The sequence below is a fragment of the Podarcis gaigeae genome (assembly GCF_964106915.1).
Source record: "Podarcis gaigeae genome assembly, chromosome: 9".
Classification (NCBI taxonomy): domain Eukaryota; kingdom Metazoa; phylum Chordata; class Lepidosauria; order Squamata; family Lacertidae; genus Podarcis; species Podarcis gaigeae.
The window spans coordinates 70564247-70584268 of record NC_139685.1 but is presented as its reverse complement, the minus strand read 5'-3'; the positions used below and the strand labels follow the sequence as shown (position 1 = coordinate 70584268).

Below are 20022 nucleotides of genomic sequence, written 5' to 3'. Positions count from 1 at the left end.
TCTTTTTTTAATTGCATTTTAACATACATAGCAAGGCAAGGCATTATTCTCAAAGGTCCAGGAGATGTATACCTGGGAACACATGTAATATTGATTTTTTGTTCATGACAGCAGAGAAAGGGCAATATCCAACTAACTTTCTTCATCAGCGCAAGGATTTTAACCTACACAGCAGAACTACCCTCCTCTCCTTTCCCAAATCTGCTCTGGGTTCTTGCGGAGAACCTAAAGAACAAGTTTAGCAGGGAGCCCAGGGGAGGAAGTTCTCTTATAGTACAAATGGAAATCCTTGCGCTGATGGAATGAGTAAGATTCTGCCCAAAAACTAATTATGAGCAGCACTGCCAAAGTCTCAAGTTTGTATCCAACAGCAGCGTTGTACCAGCAGATGCCCTACAATTTGGTTTTTGACAATCTCTTCTACCCAATGTAGCCCCAAAAAGTTTCTCATGAATGTTGGGGGAATGGAATACAGCAAAGAAGGCTACAATTAGTAGGGGAAATTATTGAAACCTAGGGACTGAGGGAACACTCCACAAGGGAGGGTGTTTGAAAAGAGGTGAGGAGCTGCCAGCTCTGCAGGCAAGGGTCACGCACACCTGAGTCCCACAGGGGTGCCAAAGAAAGAAGGAAGGAAAGAAGGAAAGAAGGAAGGAAGGAAGGAAGGAAGGAAGGAAGGAAGGAAGGAAGGAAGCAAGCAAGCAAGCAAGCAAGCAAGCCATGGACTCAAAAAGTTTGGAAAGCTCTGGATTAGAACATGCATCTGGATAATCATCTTCGTCATCTGGGCGGCTTCCAACAAAATATTAAAAACACAATAAAACATCAATAATAATAAAAATTCTCTAAACAGCCAATGGGCGATGTAGTCCAAAACATATGGAAGGCACCAGTTGGGCAAGATATATGTAGCAACATCATGATACTGGTTTCTTATCAGCTTGTTTCCAAATCATTCCAAGCACTGAAAAGCACAATCTATTACAACCTCCAAGAACAGGGTACTATAGTTAGATGAAGTTAGGCTATGTTTTTCTCCCAACATGGATCACTTTGCACTTAGGTTAAATCTCACCTGAGACCCACTAACTCACTTGGGACACATTTTCTTCTTTAGAGCTCTTTAAGAACCTGATTCACATTTCGCCATCTTAGTTTTTATATCACAATCACATTTGATAATCTATTCCCTTGTCTCCAATGCTGATATGCTGGAACGCAAATCCTGAATTCCTTGCTATATAAACGTATATTATTCCCAGCCTTTGCTTCTACTGAGCCAGCACTGAAACTTCCAGCCTGACCTTTTAACTTACGACTGCCCTGAAATATTGTGCAAAATGCGCAAGAGACTTGTTTTCCGTCGTGTTTTTGGAAAGAAAAAGCAAAATCCTAGTATCCAGGGACCATTAGATCACCTCTTTTTTTTAAAAAAAACAACAACCCTGAAGCTGAAATATAAAATGTTACTCGTGCTAGATGTATTTTTAGACTCTGTTGATATTTCCAAAATTAAATGAATTGACGTCTCCACTTTCTCTGCTTTGGCGCCATCTCTTAAGCAAACTCTTAATAGAAAAGGCGAGGGTGGGAGGAAGCACTCTGCAAACCATTAAGGGATTGCAAGGCTTCGTTTCAGCAATGTTTCAGAAGGAATTGCAGCAGCAGCAAGGAAACCATTAAATGACCTTGTACCATGTATTGGCCAGGTCAAGATCCCATTATGAAGAAGGGGAAGAGAAGGATGAGTCCAACAAAATTTGAGACAATTGTGTATTTTATTCTTGCTTGTAAGCAGCAAGGAAATACAGGGTTCAATCTTCAATTCCAAGTAGATGGCGTCTCGTTTTTTGGGGTTGTCCCTGCCTTGGGAAACAGAAGTATGTTCATAGAATCAGAGTTGAAAGGAACACTTAACATCTAGTCGAACAACCTACAATGCAAGTATCTCAACTAAAGCATCCATAACAGATGGCTATCTGTTCAAATCCCCTATGATTTAGCCAGGGCTAGGGAATCTATCACCCTCCAGATGTTGCCCATCATTATTCCTGAGTGTTGGCCATGCTGGATGCAGCTGGTGGGAGCTGAGAGGCCAGCAACATCTGGAAGACCACCCGATATAATCTCAAGCAGTGCTTTTTTGAGCCTTGACTATCAGATTTCTGTCCACTGTTAGCGGAGTTGCATAAATCTTAGCATTTGGTTTGTAACACCCTGACACAGAATGGTTACTGCGTTAATTTTGTATATGCAATATTCTCCAGGACAGGCCCAATGCGATGCCCTCCAGGTGTTTATTTTTTTTAATTGAATCTGTAAACTGCCCTTCATCCAAAGATCAAGGGGCAGTTCACAACATACAAAATGAGGACATGAAATGCATAATAAAACAAAAAGCAATATGCCCCCCCCCAAAAAAAAACCACATTTCAAAGGCCATAGGATGTTAATCAAAGGCTAGGTTATAGAGAAACATTTCTGCCTTGCACCTAAAGATGTCATGAAGGTGCCAGGTGAACCTTCTTGGGAAGAGCATTCCACAAATGGGGAGCCACTGCGGAAAAGGCCACTCTCTGGACCTCTTGAGGAGACACATGAAGAAGGGCCTCAGAAGATGATCTCAGGGTCCGAGTAGGTTCATATGGGGAGAGGCGGTCCTTGAGGTATTGTGGTCCTGAGCTGCTTAAGGCTTTATAGGTCAAAACCAGAATTTTGAATTGTGACCGGAAACTACCGTATTTTTCGCTCTATAAGACGCCCCAGACCACAAGACGCACCTAGTTTTTGGAGGAGGTAAACAAGAAAAAAACTATTCTGAATCTCAGAAGCCAGAACAGCAAGAGGGATCGCTGAGCAGTGAAAGCAGCAATCCCTCTTGCTGTTCTGGCTTCTGGGATAGCTGTGCAGCCTGCATTCGCTCCATAAGACGCACACACATTTCCCCTTACTTTTTAGGAGGGAAAAAGTGAGTCTTATAGAGCAAAAAATATGGTAATTGGCAGCCAGTGCAGTTAGGCCAGGATCAGTGTAAGATGCTCAAACTGTCTTGGCCCCAGTGAGCAAGTTGGCCACCAAATTCTGCACCAGCTGAAGTTTCTGAACCGTCTTCAGAGGCAGCTCTCCTTATACAGTGGTACCTCGGGTTACATACGCTTCAGGTTATAGACTCCGCTAACCCAGAAATAGTACCTCGGGTTAAGAACTTTGCTTCAGGATTAGAACAGAAATCGTGCAGCGGCGGAGCAGTGGCAGCAGGAGGCCCCATTACCTAAAGTGGTGCTTCAGGTTAAGAACAGTTTCAGGTTAAGAACAGACCTCCAGAACGATTTAAGTTCTTAACCCGAGGTACCAGTAATGTGTTGTAGTAATCTAACCTAGAGGCTACCAAAGCATAGACAACAGTAGTTAGGCTATCCCTGTCCAGGTAGGGTCACAGCTGGGCCGCCTGCCAAAGTTGATCGGAAGCCACCTGAGCCTCAAGTGATAGCAAAGGATCCAGTAGTACCTTCCAAGCTACGTACCTGATCCTGTAATCCTGTAACCCCATCAAGAGCAGGCAACTTCCCAGGCAGATGCTGACTACTACTCCTGTGATCTGTGACAATTGGTCATGCTGGTTGTGGCTGATGGGAGCTGGAATTCACCATGGGTAGGCAAACTAAGGCCCAGGGGCCGGATCCGGCCCATTCGCCTTCTAAATCCGGCCACGGACAATTCAGAAATCAGAGTGTTTTTACATAAGTAGAATGTGTCCTTTTATTTAAAATGCATCTCTCAGTTATTTGTGGGGCATAGGAATTCATTCTTTTTCCCCCTTCAAAATATAGTCTGGCCCCCCACAAGGTCTAAGGGACAGTGGACCGGCCCCCTGCTGAAAAGGTTTGCTGACCCCTGAGCATCACAGGTTCTCCACAGCTGCTCCAGGAGGAAATGGTTTTGCAAAAAGCAGGAAGGCACACAAGAGAATTTGGGGCTGTAAAATTTCAGATTCCATTTTAAAACGATAAGAGCAATGCTTGCAGATCGATGCTTCTAGCCAACGCCTAGTGAACTCTCAGAAATCAGAGGAGCTCTGAAAGGAAATGAACACCACTCCCCCCCCCCCCAGTTCAATTTCTGAATCTGAGGGGGCCCTAGTGGATCTATTTGGGGGGCTGTAGCCTCTTCTTCAACAAGCTCAAAGTTTCTGGCTTCACAATAGACACTGAAGCACAAACTGACCAGCTCTCAAAAAGTATTTGGTTGATAATTCTTGACCCAGGTCTAGTTAAATAATCCTTATGCAACAGATAGGCTGTGATTTTAAAGAGGACAAAGTCTGCTGCTTGTAAAGTCAGTTTTAAACTGCTGCAGTGAATGCAAAGAATGTTTATGGGGCATGGGAGTAGGAGGAAGAGAGACTGTTGCTGGAGACCTCTGGCTATTTATGCATAGAGCAGCTGCAATGCATGTATAAGCAGAGAGACGGACAGAAACAAAAACTGCTGATCTGGTCCCAGCCCCCTTCACTCTACGCTGGACTGTGCCCAAACGGAGAACGCTGAGGTCTAAACACAGAATGTATGTGGAGCGAAGAATGTAGGTTATTCCACTTATTTTAGATATTTGGGGGTGGGGGTGAGGCCTGCAGTTTAGAGATAAAGGGGAAATGAGAATCAAATCCAGGCTAGAAACATGCGAAGAATTGTGACAAATGACTTAAGTGGCGCAGAACTGAAGACGCTTCTATATTTATTTCAGCCAAAAGTTTCCAACATGATCACACAGATCACAGCACTAACACTGTAGAATCTTCAGTTGCTAAAATGACCTCGAGGCCAACTACATCCTGACAGTAATACATTGCATTAAAATAAATATAGATTTCAAGTGGGTTACACAATTGGTTTGATCCTTCGTAACTTTTAATATTTTTAAAAAATCAGTTTTAAGAATAAAAATTCAAGCCATGGTTATTCCAGAGGTTCCCTTTCTGTCAATCCAAAGGCATGCAAAATTCATAAAACATCACGCTCCCATTATCAGTGCATACAAGATTTGTAGGTATACATGCCCACCCACCCATCCTCCCCTTCCCTCAAACAGCCCTGATGGGAAAGGGAATGTTTAAAACAAACCACATTTAGGGGCAATTCGGGAACAAAGCAAGGAGTCCTTAAATGGCCCCATCCCACCACTACCCCAATAGGAAATAATTCATTTAAAACATTTGAGGAGGGGAGGAACCCTACTGGATATGTTCTTCCAACTAGTTTTCTGTATGCAGCGCCTTGGCTTTAAGTAAAGAAGAGGCTGCAGGATTCGGCTAAGTTTTCAGTTCAGTGATTCTCTCCCCGTCCCTGACCTGGTTGGATTGCTGGGCCTCTCTACAGAAGCAGGAAAAAGCAGTATCTTGGAAAACAGCAGCGGGGGCCAGGGATTGCCTTTAAGAACTGCCTTAATTTCTAGACAAACAACACACCTGACTACAGTGCTGTTGCTTTTGGCTGGTTTGCATATGGCTTTAAAAAAAAAAATCATCACCCCTTACACACACAGACTGCTTTGGACAAAATGCAGACCCTATGCCCCCCTTCCTAAACCACACATGCATACAAAATCTAGGTGAGCAGAAACAGTATTCCTTTAGTATGATCCCACTGCTCTTGGAACTTTATGAGTATCCCAATCAACTTGTGGGTGTGCACAAAGAGGTCCCACGTTCACACACAGGTTTCCCGAATTCAGTTCCAGAGAAGTAAATGGTTCCGCCTATTTCGTTTATGTCGCAAGCAGAATGAATTTCGCAGGACTCCCTGAACTCTGATTTGTAATATTAGGGATGGGTCTTTCCAAACACTTCACCTAAGAAAGCCAAATACAATATAAGTGCTATAAAAACCCAGTCCACTGCAAAGGTTCAAGAATGCAACGAAAGCTGGACTCTGCCCTCGGACACCTTAAGCAAAAACAGAATTGGCAACGCAAACTAAGCAATATGAATGCCAGGAATGCTCAAGTTCGGGAATGGCTACAAAGTGCTCAGAAATTCTTTGACCTGCAAAGACAAAAGCACAGAATTTATCAAAAATTAGTGACCCAAGATAAAAAAAAAAGCACTGGTTGCTAGGTTCTGGGAAACGTCTCTTTCATATTACAGAATAACTAACTTGCCACAAGAGTAACACATTTTTGAATTTAAAAAGCTCCCAAAAGGATTCAGGGTTTGGTTTGGTTTTTACTTCAAATAATCACCCTCGCCTCCACCCATCTCTTAGGGGCTGCCAGCAGCTTCTCACTTAAGGGACTGAAGCACCAAGTTCTCCCAGGCGACTGAAAACAATGTGAACAGTGGCCAGGAATACTAAAGAAAGCCAACATTAATAAATACCACAACCATCTCAGATCAAAAACAAGCACTGCATGGCAGCGTACAAAGTAATGTTAGTGAAGTTTCTGATCACTTTTCCAAAGATGGCACAAAATCCGCACTAATGTAGTTCATAGTAATGTTCCAAAAAGTGACCAAGAGAGGGGAGAAGGGCCTTGGGATTGCACCCGTAGACTTACGAAGAGGCCTCAGTGTTTGCAGCTGCTGTGGATTTATTTGTTATTTAAAATATTTATATACTTCCTACTCATATAAAATATCAAGGCAGTGTGTATGTAACAACATATACAATAAAACACAGAACTCCATAAAAAGAATACAAAATCATCACTAAAATGACTGGCCAATCAAGAAAGTGTAAACTTTCTTCAATCACCAAAACAAAATCAGGTCTCTATTTCTTGAGAACGCTTTGGGGAAAAATACAACTTTCTATAAGGAAGCAGAACCGTTCAAGTCCTTACTGCAGACCAGTGTTCCTCGGGTAGCAAATGTGGGTGTGGAGCAGTTGGGGGTGGGGAGAAAGGAATCACTCTTTCGATCTATTTTGCATCAATATGACGATGAGAGCAGGATTATTCAAGTCTTCCTAAATAAACCACCATAAAGGACTTAAACAAAGCCTGTTTAGCTCATGTGTGAATGGGGCCAAAAACTTTGTACAACAGTGATCAGGGAAGCAACGGAACTTCCTTCGGGCTTTCAGAAACGTGGAAGCAGATTGTGCACTTATATGACTATGAAAACGCAACAATATCTCAAGAGCAGAGCTTTGCAAATTGTGTGTCAGCTGCAGTGTGTAGGTGTGTCGCGCGAATGCTCCCTGCACTCCTCCCGCGGCTGGAAAAGGATTAGTTTAACCTCCAGCTTGCTAGTAAAACTGAATTACTGTGTCACGAAATGATGCATGTCTAAATAGTGTGTCACCAACATGAAAAGTTTGGAAAGCTCCGTCTCAGAGAGCTAACCAAAATTAAAAGGTCAACTACTGCTTGTAGTGCAAAGGAGGAAAAAAAAGAGGAATATACAGAAAACATATCTGAAAACTATTTGCTACAGGCTGGGCATGAAGACTCCAATGAACCGAGAAAATTCCTGCAAAATTTTGCAAGGCCTTCTGCATTTACTCTGATGGGTGGGGACCACTCCACATATGCCCCCCTTTGTATGTGTGGACTTTCATCCTCCACCATCAACATATTAAACCACCAGGGCTTTTAAAAATAGTTAAGTGTGGTCATTCCAAGAAGGCAAATGTTAAATACTTTCTGGCAGCTTTTACCTTTTCAATCATATCTTCATGCCTGTCTTTGTTGCCTTTGAAGTCTTCATTTACGTCCAGTGTTAGAACAGGTACATCTTGCAGGTATTCAAAATCCGTTCTGTAAAGAAAACTGGACATCTGAATTGGGAAACTGAAGACATGAAGAGGGCAAAGGGAGTTAAATTATAAAAATACGTCTGTTTCTTGAAGTTTGCAGCACAACCCTACGCCTGTTTCTCCGAAGTAAGTCCTGGCAATGGATCTTACTTCTGGGAAAGTGTGCACAGGATTGAAGCTTTTGCTGTTCCATTTCCAATCGTGGGAGCTGCCCAGGCTGAGAATTCTTTACAGACTTATAAATTAGGGTCTCAAATATACATGGCGAAGTTTCTAAAGTTAGGTAAGATATCTATAGTTTTCAGCAATGGCAACTATCTTATCAACCGGTTTGAATTTGTAATCTATTTAATATTTACCGCAACGTTCTGTGCTGGAGCCAGCTTTCATGTTTGTAATGAAGTTTTTCCAGATATTCCATAGGAATGCCTTGTTCTTCATCCCTCCCACGCACATAAATCCTATTCAAGCATTTCTAAAAATAAAGAAGTCACAACTGGAATGAAGCAGGAATAATAATCATCTTAAAGGGGAAAAGGCACAATAACACTAACCTTAAAGGGAAAACATGTTAAGGCTGAGGATTCTTTTATAAACTGCTTAGAGACTTTAATGTATGAAATGGTATATAAAATACATATGAGTTGCAGAAAATGTCACCCTGACACCTTAAAGACTCATTTACTTTATTTACGTTTCAGCATGCATTTTTGCAAAGCGAAACAAAATAGCACACCAGCTAACACAGAAAACTTGTGGTGCAGGGAGTCTTTATGGCGCCACAGAACTCTTTGTATTGTCATTCACCCTAAACCTGCAATCCTACACCCACCTGTACACAAGGCACAATGTAATCCTTAGTCACAAAGGTGCATGACAGCACCTGAACTTGTTAAGACGCAGCCCAATGTGTTCTCTCTCACACACAAACACTGCCTTTTCAATAAGATTAGGTTGATTGACAGAGGTGAGGGCACACAGGCCCACAAACTTCATTTCTTACCTCAGGGGTAGCTCGGAGATAAATAATGCCATCCAGCCGAAGACTTGAGCCAAACTGCTGGTTCATCCAGTTATGCCAGTCTTGGTAAATAGTCCACTCGGTTTCATTCATGCAGTCCGTCTCATATAAATTAGACGCAAAAATGTACCTACACAAAAGGAGGCAATCAAGCTCAATGTCATTTTCTAACCTTTCTAAAAAATGATGTAAGAATATTTGCTGAAGGGAAGGCGAGTGACGATAGGTAACTAATGACTAGGGATGAAACTGTAAACCATTGAATGCTATTTATGTAGAAGAGTGGATTCAATGAATAACAGAGGTGAGTGAACAATGATGTGTTTTGGCGGATGCCCCACCAGTACAGAATGCCCTTTCTCTGGGCACTTGCCACAGTCTGAGTATTTTCTAGACAACCTGTACATCTTTGGGCTAACACATTTCCCCAATGGGAGGAGAGCCTACAAAGGAAGAAACAGTGTGGCTCTCTCTAAGCCTTGTTTATCAACTTGCAAACACTCCATTCCCCAGACAACTTCTTGAATGGCCTGTGTATGGATTCTCCTTGAGCAAACTGTGGGGAGGAGGGGCAACGATATGCCCAATGATGTTGGGGCAGCTTGCTCAATACCAAGATGGTGGCCATCTCTTCGGGAAGGCCTTCTGTTTTTAAAGGCAAATGACGGATTTATCTTGCATTACATTTTACACAGGAGCATTATAATACAGTTTCTCTTATAAGCCCCCAAACCCCTCTATTCAGTTTGAACACAGGTACTTAGCCAAGGAGTGTGGTGGAGTCTCCTTCTTTGGAGGTCTTTTAAGCAGAGGCTTGACAACCATATGTCAGGAGTGCTCTGATGGTGTTTCCTGCTTGGCAGGGGGTTGGACTCGATGGCCCTTGTGGTCTCTTCCAACTCTATGATTCTATGATTCTACTTTCTCTAGGGGTCTGCAATTTCAAGAACTAGGTATTCAGGGACTGTTAACACTGCAACTGTAATTCCTGGAAAATCAATCACACCTCCAAAATTTAGCCAACTGATCAACCATTTGTTGCTTTTTGATTACATAAAGCCAGCCTCCCAGGAGCCGCTTGGAAGTTCCAGAGGAGCAGCTTAAGGTATATGGTGCTCCAGAGGTATCCTCATATACTGCTTTCTGCAAAGGGAAAGAACAGCATGGCAGAAACCAATACAGAGATTGTGATCAACCCAGCAGCTAACATCTGCTTCTCTCCCTCCATGCCACTTTTTCATATACAGTCATAGCTTGGCTCCCAAAGGCCTTGGTACTCAGACGTTTTGGCTCCCGAATGCCGCAAGCCCGGAAGTGACTGTTCTGGTTTTCCAATGTTCTTTTGGAAGCCAAACATCCGACGTGGCTTCTGCGGCTTCCGATTGGCTGCAGGAGCTTCCTGCAGCCAATCAGCAGCCATGCTTTGGCTTCCGAACGTTTTGGAAGCCGAACAGACTTCCAGAATGGATTCTGTTCGACTTCCAAGGTACGACTCTATACATGTTTCCTCTGTTCCATTCCAGCGTTGAGAACATCGTTCTAACAATCCTGAGGAGGAAAGCTTTGTCTTACAAACTGAAACTGCCGTTAGGAGCAACACATAAAAGAAAGGAACTGCAAGAATTAGCAAGAAACACATACAAACCTGTCACTGTAAACAGATCTCTCAAAGAAGACGACGGGGTTCTCAGCTTCTTTGAGTTTCCCTTCAAAAGATTTAAGTTGAGCCCGGATTCTGCTCAGGCAAGCATAAGTCTGGAAAGTGAAGGACCATCTCTCTGGCTTCTCATACATCATCTCAAGCAAGTTGCCACCACTCTTTTGAGAGGAAGTAAGCTCCTGTTTAAAATACAAATAACGTGACTTTTTTAAAAGGTAAAGGCAAAGGGACCCCTGACCATTAGGTCCAGTCGTGACCAACTCTGGGGTTGTGGCACTCATCTCGCTTTATTAGCCGAGGGAGCCGGCGTACAGCTTCCGGGTCATGTGGCCAGTATGATTAAGCCGCTTCTGGTGAACCAGAGCAGCACACGGAAATGCCGTTTACCTTCCCGCTGGAGCAGTACCTATTTATCTACTTGCACTTTGTGTTTTCGAACTGCTAGGTTGGCAGGAGCAGGGACCGAACAACGGGAGCTCACCCCGTCACGGGGATTCGAACTGCCGACCTTCTGATCAGCAAGTCTTAGACTCTGTGGTTTAACTGTGGTTTAAATAAAAAAGCTGCTGTTAAAATATTCCAAGGTCACCAAGTTCTAACAGAATGTCCTAACTTCATTCAGCTTTACCTCCTCAGCTGCATTTTGAAGTTGGCCAACTAACTGAGGTGTATTAGTGGAATAACTTTTGTCAGAAACAGATAGGTAGCCGTGTTGGTCTGCCATAGTCAAAACAAAAAAAAAATCCTTCCAGTAGCACCTTAAAGACCAACTAAGTCAGTTCTTGGTATGAGCTTTCGTGTGCATGCACACTTGTGTATCTGAAGAAGTGTGCATGCACACGAAAGCTCATACCAAGAACTGACTTAGTTGGTCTTTAAGGTGCTACTGGAAGGAATTTTTTTTGTTTTGTCAGAAAGGCAGCTATGTCACTGTCAGTTTCCTCTGTGAACAAAAACCAGCAATGTCAGGTACATTAATACCTCAGTGAACGTTCGCTTTGTCCAGCATCCACTTCGGCCAACGTCCGCAGCAAACCCGGAAGTACCGGAATGGGTTACTTCTGGGTTTGCTGCTCACGCATATGGAGAAATGCTAAATTGCACTATGCGCAGAAGCGCAAACTGCTACACACGCATGCACAGATGCAGCACTTTGCTCTGTGTCTTTTTCGGCTAGCAGTCGGGGCTCCAGAACAGATCCCGGTCACAAAACAAGGTATGACTGTATAGACTAAAGATTTGTGGCCAGTGATTTCTAGAACCTTCATAACTTTGGATTCAATCACCTAAAACACCAAACCAGAATATGGTGTTACATGAACAAACCTTGGGCTCCTACTCTATCTTCTTTTGTGTGTCCCAATTCACCTATTATTTTCCTAGTCTGCAAGCAAACTAGCCGGCTCCCCACCACGGCACCTGAGCATTTTCCCCACAGGCTACACCTCCCACCTGACAGTGGCTAAGCTACCTGGCGCAGATGGGTATTGGGAGTCCAACATTATCTGAAGCCAAGCAAGAACACTCTGACAGTTTGCATTTCTTAGTGCAGAAAGTATTGATCTGATGTGTAGAGATCTTTCCTAGTCTACTTAATTCAAGAGGGCTCTGGATCTGGAAGCTTCTCTGCGTGAAAGAAACAAGAAGGTTCATGATGTTTGGACTCTTCCTTCAGAGAAGCTGAGTACAGCTGGCTTAAACTGGTTCTCTTATCTCTTCTGGCAAGCTGACTATAAAATAAGGCCAGAAGGAGCCTGGGTTTCACTTCCTCTTTCTATCTATTTTTCTTCCATTGTGGTGTTCTGTACACAGTATTAGCGTTAAGGTTTAGACTTATTATAAGTTGTTGTAAGTTTAAGTTAAGTTGGCTGCAACTGGATTTCTTATGGACAGTACCAATTCTGAATGTATTGGATTTGTGACCATTATGCTCATTTGCCTTCAGTAGCAGTAAAGCTCTGCTGGACGAAATACAGTTGCCTCTGGTCTATTTTGGGGGAATTCTACAGCGTGTTTTAGTTTTTACTCTGCTAACTGTACACTGGAGTTCTGCTCTGGATCACTATTGAGTAGATTTCCATGACACACTCTCCCCACTCATTGGGTGCAAAAAACTACTACAGAAAGTCTTTTCCTAGGAACAAAGTTGTTCTTTCTTTGATTTATTCAACAAAATTTATATACAGCCTGGTAGGAATAATATGTCTAAGTCAGGCATAGGCAACCTTCGGCCCTCCAGATGTTTTGGACTACAATTCCCATCATCCCTGACCACTGGTCCTGTTAGCAAGGGATCATGGGAGTTGTAGGCCAAAATATCTGGGGGGCCGAAGGTTGCCTATGCCTGGTCTAAGTGGTTAAGAAGAAATATCTAAAAATGATCAACAAAAGAATTAAATCAGGCTGACTGGGAGTTGACGGCACAAGCTCCCTGGCCTGTTTTCCCTCAGTTCTCAAACAGAGCTCCAGTGAAGGTTGGGAAGAAGCTACGCCAACACTTCTCTCAGGCCATTATTGGTTCTGTCAGGAGCCATTGGCTCAAGAGCTTGAGCTCCAGCACTTATTGCCCTCCATGAGGGGACACTTTAAGCAGCCCCAGGGAAGAAGGAAGAGGGTCTGCCCCAAAATTAAACTCACCAACAGTAGGAAGAGAAGTAGAAGTGAGATACACTGGCTAAAAATCAAGCAGCTGGTAATAATTGTTGACAAGTCACTGAAAGTTTCAACCAAACAAAATAAAATAAAGTCTGGGGATTTGGCTCAAAGAAAGCACTTTCTGCCTCAGGAGTTAAAAAGAAGGATCGGACTCCAAGAGTTTTCATGAGAGCAAGTGGAAGAGAATATCAAACTCTTGATTTAATTTGATTTTGACCTGTTTTTAGGAGGTAATTTAATTACTGTTTGATTTTATACTAATGTTATGTATCTGATGTTAGCTGCCCTGAGCCCGACTTTGGGCGGGGAGGGCGGGATATAAATAAAAGTTTATTATTATTTATTATTGAGGACACTTTTTATTCCTGCCATGAGACAGTTTCATTAAAAATCAAGCTGGCCATGCTCATACCATCTGTCGAGGGAGACAATTCAGTAACAGCTGCTACTGATGTCCAAAAGCAGTTGGCGGCATGCTCCTATAACATACAAAAGCCAATCTTGATATTTGAAATAGTATTCTTCCTACCCCCATATGAAGGTAATATTTTAGCTTGTTACGTCATGACATTTCCCACTAGAAACAGAAATGCTCTAACTTGGATAAGATGAGGACTGTAAGCTTGGTAACTGTAAAGGTAATTGGGGTTGCTTGTGCGTAAGTGGCCGCTGTCTGGCTAATCCTTTCCCTGGCTGGACAGCCCTTTCTCCACGGCTGTGTCAGTCACTGGCAGAATCCGTCAGTGGGCGTTTCCTGAACTTCTTCCAGCATAAAAGCTCTTTGACACCAAGTCTCCGCCTAGCCTCCCTGCGCGGAAGTTTTCTGCGCAGAGTGGGTGTGGCCAGCGGAGGTCCTGGGCTCTCCCCGCTGGTCTCTGTGGAAGAGTCTTGGAGCCATCTCTCCGAAGTCCTTCCCTGCTCCCCTTTCTTCCTGGTGTCACACTGATTTCCTTCCTCAGAGGAAGTGTTCCCTCTCTCCCTACTGGGCCCTTCTCCTGCATCGCTAGGGAGCCTTAACTCCACTCTGGGCTCCGATGGCAGTTCCCTGACAGTAATCTTCATAAAACCAAATATTACATGCATAAGATAGTTACAAAAAAAAAATCATTTCATGCACTTAATACTTAAAATTACCTTTTCCAAATAGTTACTTTTTTGATCATGCACTGTGAATTCCAGTGCAGGAAAAAGAGATTCTGAACCATATAACAGACATTTAAAGGCCCCAAGCAATGAGATGTCTGTCTCCATTTATTTCAGATCAGGAGACTAAATGGATACTTATCACAACCCACATCTTAAGAAACCCAATCAAAAATACATTTATACCTCAAAAACCCTTGCAATAGTTCATTTATAGTTTGCTGGAAACACAGCTATGCATTGGCATTCATGACTCTGACCACTAGAGAGCAGATCTGCTGCACTAGCATTAAAAACAGAGAAGTTTATTTAACATAGATCTTAATTTCCTTTTGTTTTTTCAACTGCTGAAGATATAAAACCCACATGGTGATTGTAGGAACATTTGGGTGAAGAAATTCTGTCTACAGTCAAAAATAACAATTCCAGTTGGTGTAGTTACGAAAATAAAGCAACCTTGGATAAAGAACCTTCATTTCCATATTTATTTTTGCAGTTCTACTTCTGCAATATATTTTTTTGTCGTCATGGGCGAATGAAAGCAGAGTTCTTCTTTTTCAAACTAGAACTGTGCAAAGATTTGTATGCATCACTAGTCTAAAATATAGATCATACACCCTCTGATCTAGACTGAAATTTAGTGGTGTTTTTTTAAAAAAAAAACTCCATATGTTCGTCGCCCCTAAACACAGAATCATATTTCTTCATACCTCTTTGTCATCAGGGCAGTTCTGAACATTGCACCACCTTGCTACTGGTTCTGGAACAACTTCCCAGTCTTCTCTGGCTTGTTTGAGAATATTCACAAAAGTAGACTTCCCGGCAGCTGTGGACATAAAATCTATTTTGATCAAACTGGCATTCGTGTGCTTGGGACCAATTTAAAAAGAGGAAATGTTTGACAGAACAGATGTAGTTGAAACATTTTATTTGTTGAATGTAAACAAGTAAGGAAACTATTTTCATTTTTTAATATCTGGCAAAGTGTAGGGTAATAATGGCACGCCCCACAAGGGTTTTCTCCAGTGCTTCACTCCCACCTGAGCAAATTGCATCTATACATATTTGCATAATGAAATAAGCATTATTCATCACATTGTACCAGATACAGGAAACACTGTTTGCTGTAGCATTGCTTTACAAATCATAAAATTTCATCATTTGGGCACAGATTTGGTGTTTTATTCCAGTGAGAGTATAACATTTATTTTCTGGAGTGAAGAATGAGCCTACACATGTTTACCAAGACGTAAGGCCATAAGAGCTTAATGGGACAAACCCAAGGTCTGTATTACTGAAACCATGTAGCCTAGTCCTAGTCATGTTTACTCTTGCATGTGAACCCAAAATAAAGGAAGGGACATACAGGATGTATAGCTTTGGATTTTTAGGCTGTAACATCTATGGACAGAGTTTTTCTTTTTAATTTAAATACTGTGAAGCACCTCAAGTCTTCGAGTTTCTTCCCAACTCACCACTTCACATTTAAAATTGGAAGTTTTAAAAGGACACACCTGAAGACTAATTCACTCAACAAACAGGGTGTGCTGTATAAGAGATGAGAGAATAATTGCTGAGGAGTCTTTTGTTTTGGTGTAGGGTGGGGCAAGATAAAGGAAGGTCATACAAAGCTAATATCAATGAGAAGAGTATATAAAGAACATTTTCAAGTTTACCAACTTAGGTTCAAGTTCAGATAGTTGGTAATTTTAGAAGCCGATTTAGAATGCACACCCAAAATTATAGGCTTGAGGGTCTCAACAGTGGACCTCTACTTCCCGTCTCCCATAGATCTATACTGATGTACTGTACACCAAATATTATTGCCCTACTCTTTTGCAACTTGTCAAACCCCTACAGTAGGAGTGGCTAACCTTTGGTTGTCCAGGTGGCAGTGGGACTACAATTTCCATCAGTCTCAGCCAGCATGGCCAATGGTCAAAGATGTTGATGGGTGTGGTCAGAAAGTATCTACAGGGCTACAGGTTTACTGCTCCTGCCCTAGAGCCTGCCAGAGCTCCTGCACTATATAAACGGTAATAACAATCTTGAGATGATATGTGTGATGGCTTTGGGCCTCAGGAGTTGCGTGCAGATAAAGGCACCTTTTTAAGCTGTTTAGCTTTCTGAATTTTAAAGACATCTTCCAATTCAAGCATTCTTCTGTTACATCACATGAACTTTGAATGATACTGTATGCTTAAAGAAACTGTAAACCAAATCCAAATATCTTTAATACGGTCAATGACAGAAAACAGTTTATAAAAATATGAGATTATAAGTAGTATTTAACTACAAATAGCAGTAAAAATATAGCCAGTTCACAGAATTGGTGCTTATGTTTATGACCAAGTATCGGCTTTTAAGGTTTTAAAATTCAATTCAAATGTCACTACTGTTTATTATCGTTCCTTCGATGTTTACAATTTAAATTCCGTTGCTGATCATTGCTCGTCTTACTCTTGTTGCAATGTAACAGAACTTTGCCACAGGCCTGTTGATTTCGGTCTCTTTGTCAGCTAAGAGGTGTCTGATATAGGTGTCGTCTGTACTAAAGAAACTGTAAACCTTAAAGTATCATGGAAGTTCTTAAAATTAAATAAGTAGAATTGGGGGGGGGGGGAGGAGAGAGAGCAGGGTACCAATGCATTGCCAGGAAAGAAGCCACACACATCTGCTCAACACAGCAGTGGGGAGAACTTGAGCATTTCTGCCTGTCATATAATATAAAGAAACAGGAACCCCATTACGGAGTGGGGGGGGGGGCACCTGTGGCTTTGGGGACCTATTATGTTCTATATGATTTATGCTGCATTTGCGATGTTCTATCATGTTATTGCTATTTATTGTTCATAAGCCGCTTTGGGGTTCTTCTGAATGAAAAGCAGCATGGTAATATAATACAGTAAATCAAATCAATTCCATACCATACCCCCAAAGGCAAGAACCATCTCCCCCTTCAGCTTATAAGACCCTTAAGGTCAATTCTTCCTCAGCTCCTGCCCCGCATCAAGAGCCCAATGCCATGGAAGAGAGTGTAATTCAGCTGGTCCCAAGGTTTTCCCACTTCCCATATTTTACAGACACCTCCCTCAGCAGCAGCCATTCCTCATTCCATCCAGCAATAAAAATGAGGCCACTTTTACGTCATTGTTGGCATCTGTCCACCTCGAGAGACAATGGAGGAGTGTGCCTTTGGGGGTGAGGTCAAGCTGTTGGAAGGTTGCAGCATCTTGGCATTCCAACTTGCAAAAGGTTTTCTTTTCTTTTCTTTTTTTGCCTGGTGCAGCAGCTCAGTCCACTTGTGGAGTGATATTCTAAGCTTCAAGTGAGATTGTGGCGGGTCAGCACTTTATGGACCAGGGCTGTCCAGCTAAGGCAGGTGTGTGGGTGGGTGTGGGTGTATATATCTATAGGTATACATACACTTCAGGTTACATACACTTCAGGTTACAGACTCTGCTAAGCCAGAAATACTACCTCGGGTTAAGAACTTTGCTTCAGGATGAGAACAGAAATCGTGCTCCGGCAGCGCGTCGGCAGCAGGCGGCCCCATTAGCTAAAGTGGTGCTTCAGGTTAAAACAGTTTCAGGTTAAGTACGGACCTCCGGAACTAATTAAGTACTTAACCCGAGGTACCACTGTGTGTGTGTGTGTGTGTGTGTGTGTGTATGTATATATACACACACACACACGTTTTGTTTTACCTCTACTGCCTAGTCCAGCCAATTCTTTATTACAATAACTTTCGCAACCAAGTCGAGCAACTGACACCTGAGCCTGCGTTTTTTCCTCCTCCCTCCCAGCCCGCTTTTCCTTTTATGCCGTGCTTCTTGAGAAGGAAGCTCTGGCCTTATCCTCTGCTCTCTGTAAACCGCCATTGGAAGCCCCACCCGCAACCAACACTGCTGAAAAGCGGGAGGGGGGGAGGGGAATAAATAAAACGGCTCAAATAAGAGACAATTCACCTATGTTGCCTTCTATGGCGATCTTCTTGATGGCTTTCTCGGCCCGGCTCCGCTTAGGTGGGGTTGCCATGGAAACTGCCTACCGGCTACGGTGCGAAGCTCCCGAGGAAGACGGTGCGACTGAGAGGACAAACCTAGGCGGGAGCGCTCCGGTCTTCCCGCACGCCTAGCTTACGTAAACCCGCCTGCCCGCGCGCGCCAGCCGGCCGGCCAATCCCGTTTGTCCCGCCAGCCGCCGTTCGAATTTGGCGCGGCGTCGCTCGGGGTTGGCTATGCCGGGCAGTGACGTCACCCGCGGACGTCCAGTCAGCTTCTTCCTTCCGGCCTCGTTTTCAGCTCAATGACGGCTTTATTATAATAATAGCAGCCGCAGCTGTCGTCGTTCTCTCCCCTCCTCAGCCGCCTGAAGAGTCCCTACAGGTGCCCGAGAGGGTCATAAACCGTATGGCGAAGCGCGCGCGAGCGACTGCGGCTTGCGGCAGAGCAAAAAACCAACCGCGCTCGCTAGCCTCAGAAGGGCCGGCGTTCCATGGGAAGGCAAGCTCAATCACACACCGAGCAACGGATGCAGCCGGAGGGAGCGCTGTCGAGCTATGAGTGCATCGATCGGCTTGGGTCGTAGAATCCTGGAGATGGAAGGGGTACCCCAAGGGTCATCTAGTCCAACCCCCTTTCTGCAATTACGTCGTTGCCATGGCAGCTTGCCAGGCTTCTGGGGCGAGATCGCGCTCCGCCTTCCAGGAGGAGATTTTAAAGCTTTCTTAGAAATAACGTTTAAAATGCCCCGTGTTGTGGTCTTTTTCTGCTGTGATCTTTGAAAAGGCATATAGCCTAGGAGGCTTTGAGACCCGGGATTACGGAAGAAGCTGCGCATATTGTGGATCAGGGATGGTGGATCTGAGGCCCACTGATTAAGGATGGTGGGAGTTAGGAGTCCCCGTAACATCGGGAAGGCTCTCGATCCTGGTTTAAATTCTCCCTTAATTCGGTTTTAGAGCATCCAGCTTCAGAATAGCATCAGATGAAAACATCAGATGAGTTCTGCCGGAGCAAGCCAATGGCCCATCTAGTCCAGCATCCTGTGGAATTGCACTTTGCGATAATACCACTGTGGTGATGAACATTCGCTTCTATACAAATGTGTAGCTAAAGGGACAACAGCATACTCCCATCTCTTTACTTTCCTTTGTAACTTAGTAATGACATGACACCCAGAGTTTAATACACTGCCTGGAAAAGGTTTGCTAGTTACAACTTAAATCCATCTGGGAAGCAAATTTAATCATTATATTTGTGTTTCTAGGAAACCTGCAAGGAGGATCTAAGCACAAGAATACTCCTTCCCTCCTGTGGTTTCCAAAAACTGGTATTCAGAAGCATTGCTACCTCCAGCCGTGGAGGCACATCGTAGCCATCATGGCTACCAACCATCAATAGCCTTCTCCAACATGAATTTCACCTAATCTCTTTTCAGAGGTGTACTGGGGATCTGTTGCATCCCTGACAAGGAGCTGAATTGCTGCCGCCGCGGCGAATCACTTTACTGCAATAGCCATATTCGAAATTACTACATTTTACATGACCCAGATACTCAAAGGGAGGAAGAAAGGCCCACTTTTGTGCTATGGTGTGAGAAAGACATGTAGCTTTTCCCTTGTTTGATCTCACTGCAACAGCGGCAGCATGTCGCCACATGTATAGCGTCATACACTCCATAGTCAACACCGGCAGGGGTCAGTTCTGCCAACTCCTAGCTACACCTCTGCCTAAGACATCTAAGTGAGGGTAGGGACCTGTTCTTTTATTCCTTAGAAAATGCTA

The 20022-nt window shown here is 43.4% G+C and overlaps 2 protein-coding genes across 2 annotated transcripts in view; both read right to left on the bottom strand.

Moving 5' to 3' along the window:
• Positions 1-20022, bottom strand: part of RUFY3 (RUN and FYVE domain containing 3) — a 231185-nt gene that overhangs the window by 106800 nt on the left and 104363 nt on the right. The gene's annotated exons all lie outside the window — the stretch shown is intronic.
• DCK (deoxycytidine kinase) lies at positions 4718-18807 on the bottom strand. Its single transcript, XM_083756944.1, has 7 exons — positions 18202-18807; positions 14944-15059; positions 10421-10614; positions 8758-8905; positions 8114-8229; positions 7656-7755; positions 4718-6040 (listed from the first exon to the last, which is right to left on the bottom strand). The coding sequence occupies exons 1-7, from the start codon at positions 18269-18271 to the stop codon at positions 6014-6016; spliced, it is 771 nt and encodes a 256-aa protein (XP_083613070.1). The 5' UTR covers positions 18272-18807; the 3' UTR covers positions 4718-6013.

What these genes read in the sequence shown, in the direction of transcription:
- DCK (XM_083756944.1), bottom strand. Translation starts at nt 18,271, where the DNA reads ATGGCAACCCCACCTAAGCGGAGCCGGGCCGAGAAAGCCATCAAGAAG. An exon ending in CGCCATAGAAGGCAACATAG is followed by an intron (nt 15,060 to 18,201) that starts GTGAATTGTCTC and finishes TTATGTCCACAG; the next exon opens with CTGCCGGGAAGTCTACTTTT. An exon ending in AGATCTGTTTACAGTGACAG is followed by an intron (nt 8,906 to 10,420) that starts GTTTGTATGTGT and finishes CCTTTTGTGTAG; the next exon opens with GTACATTTTTGCGTCTAATT.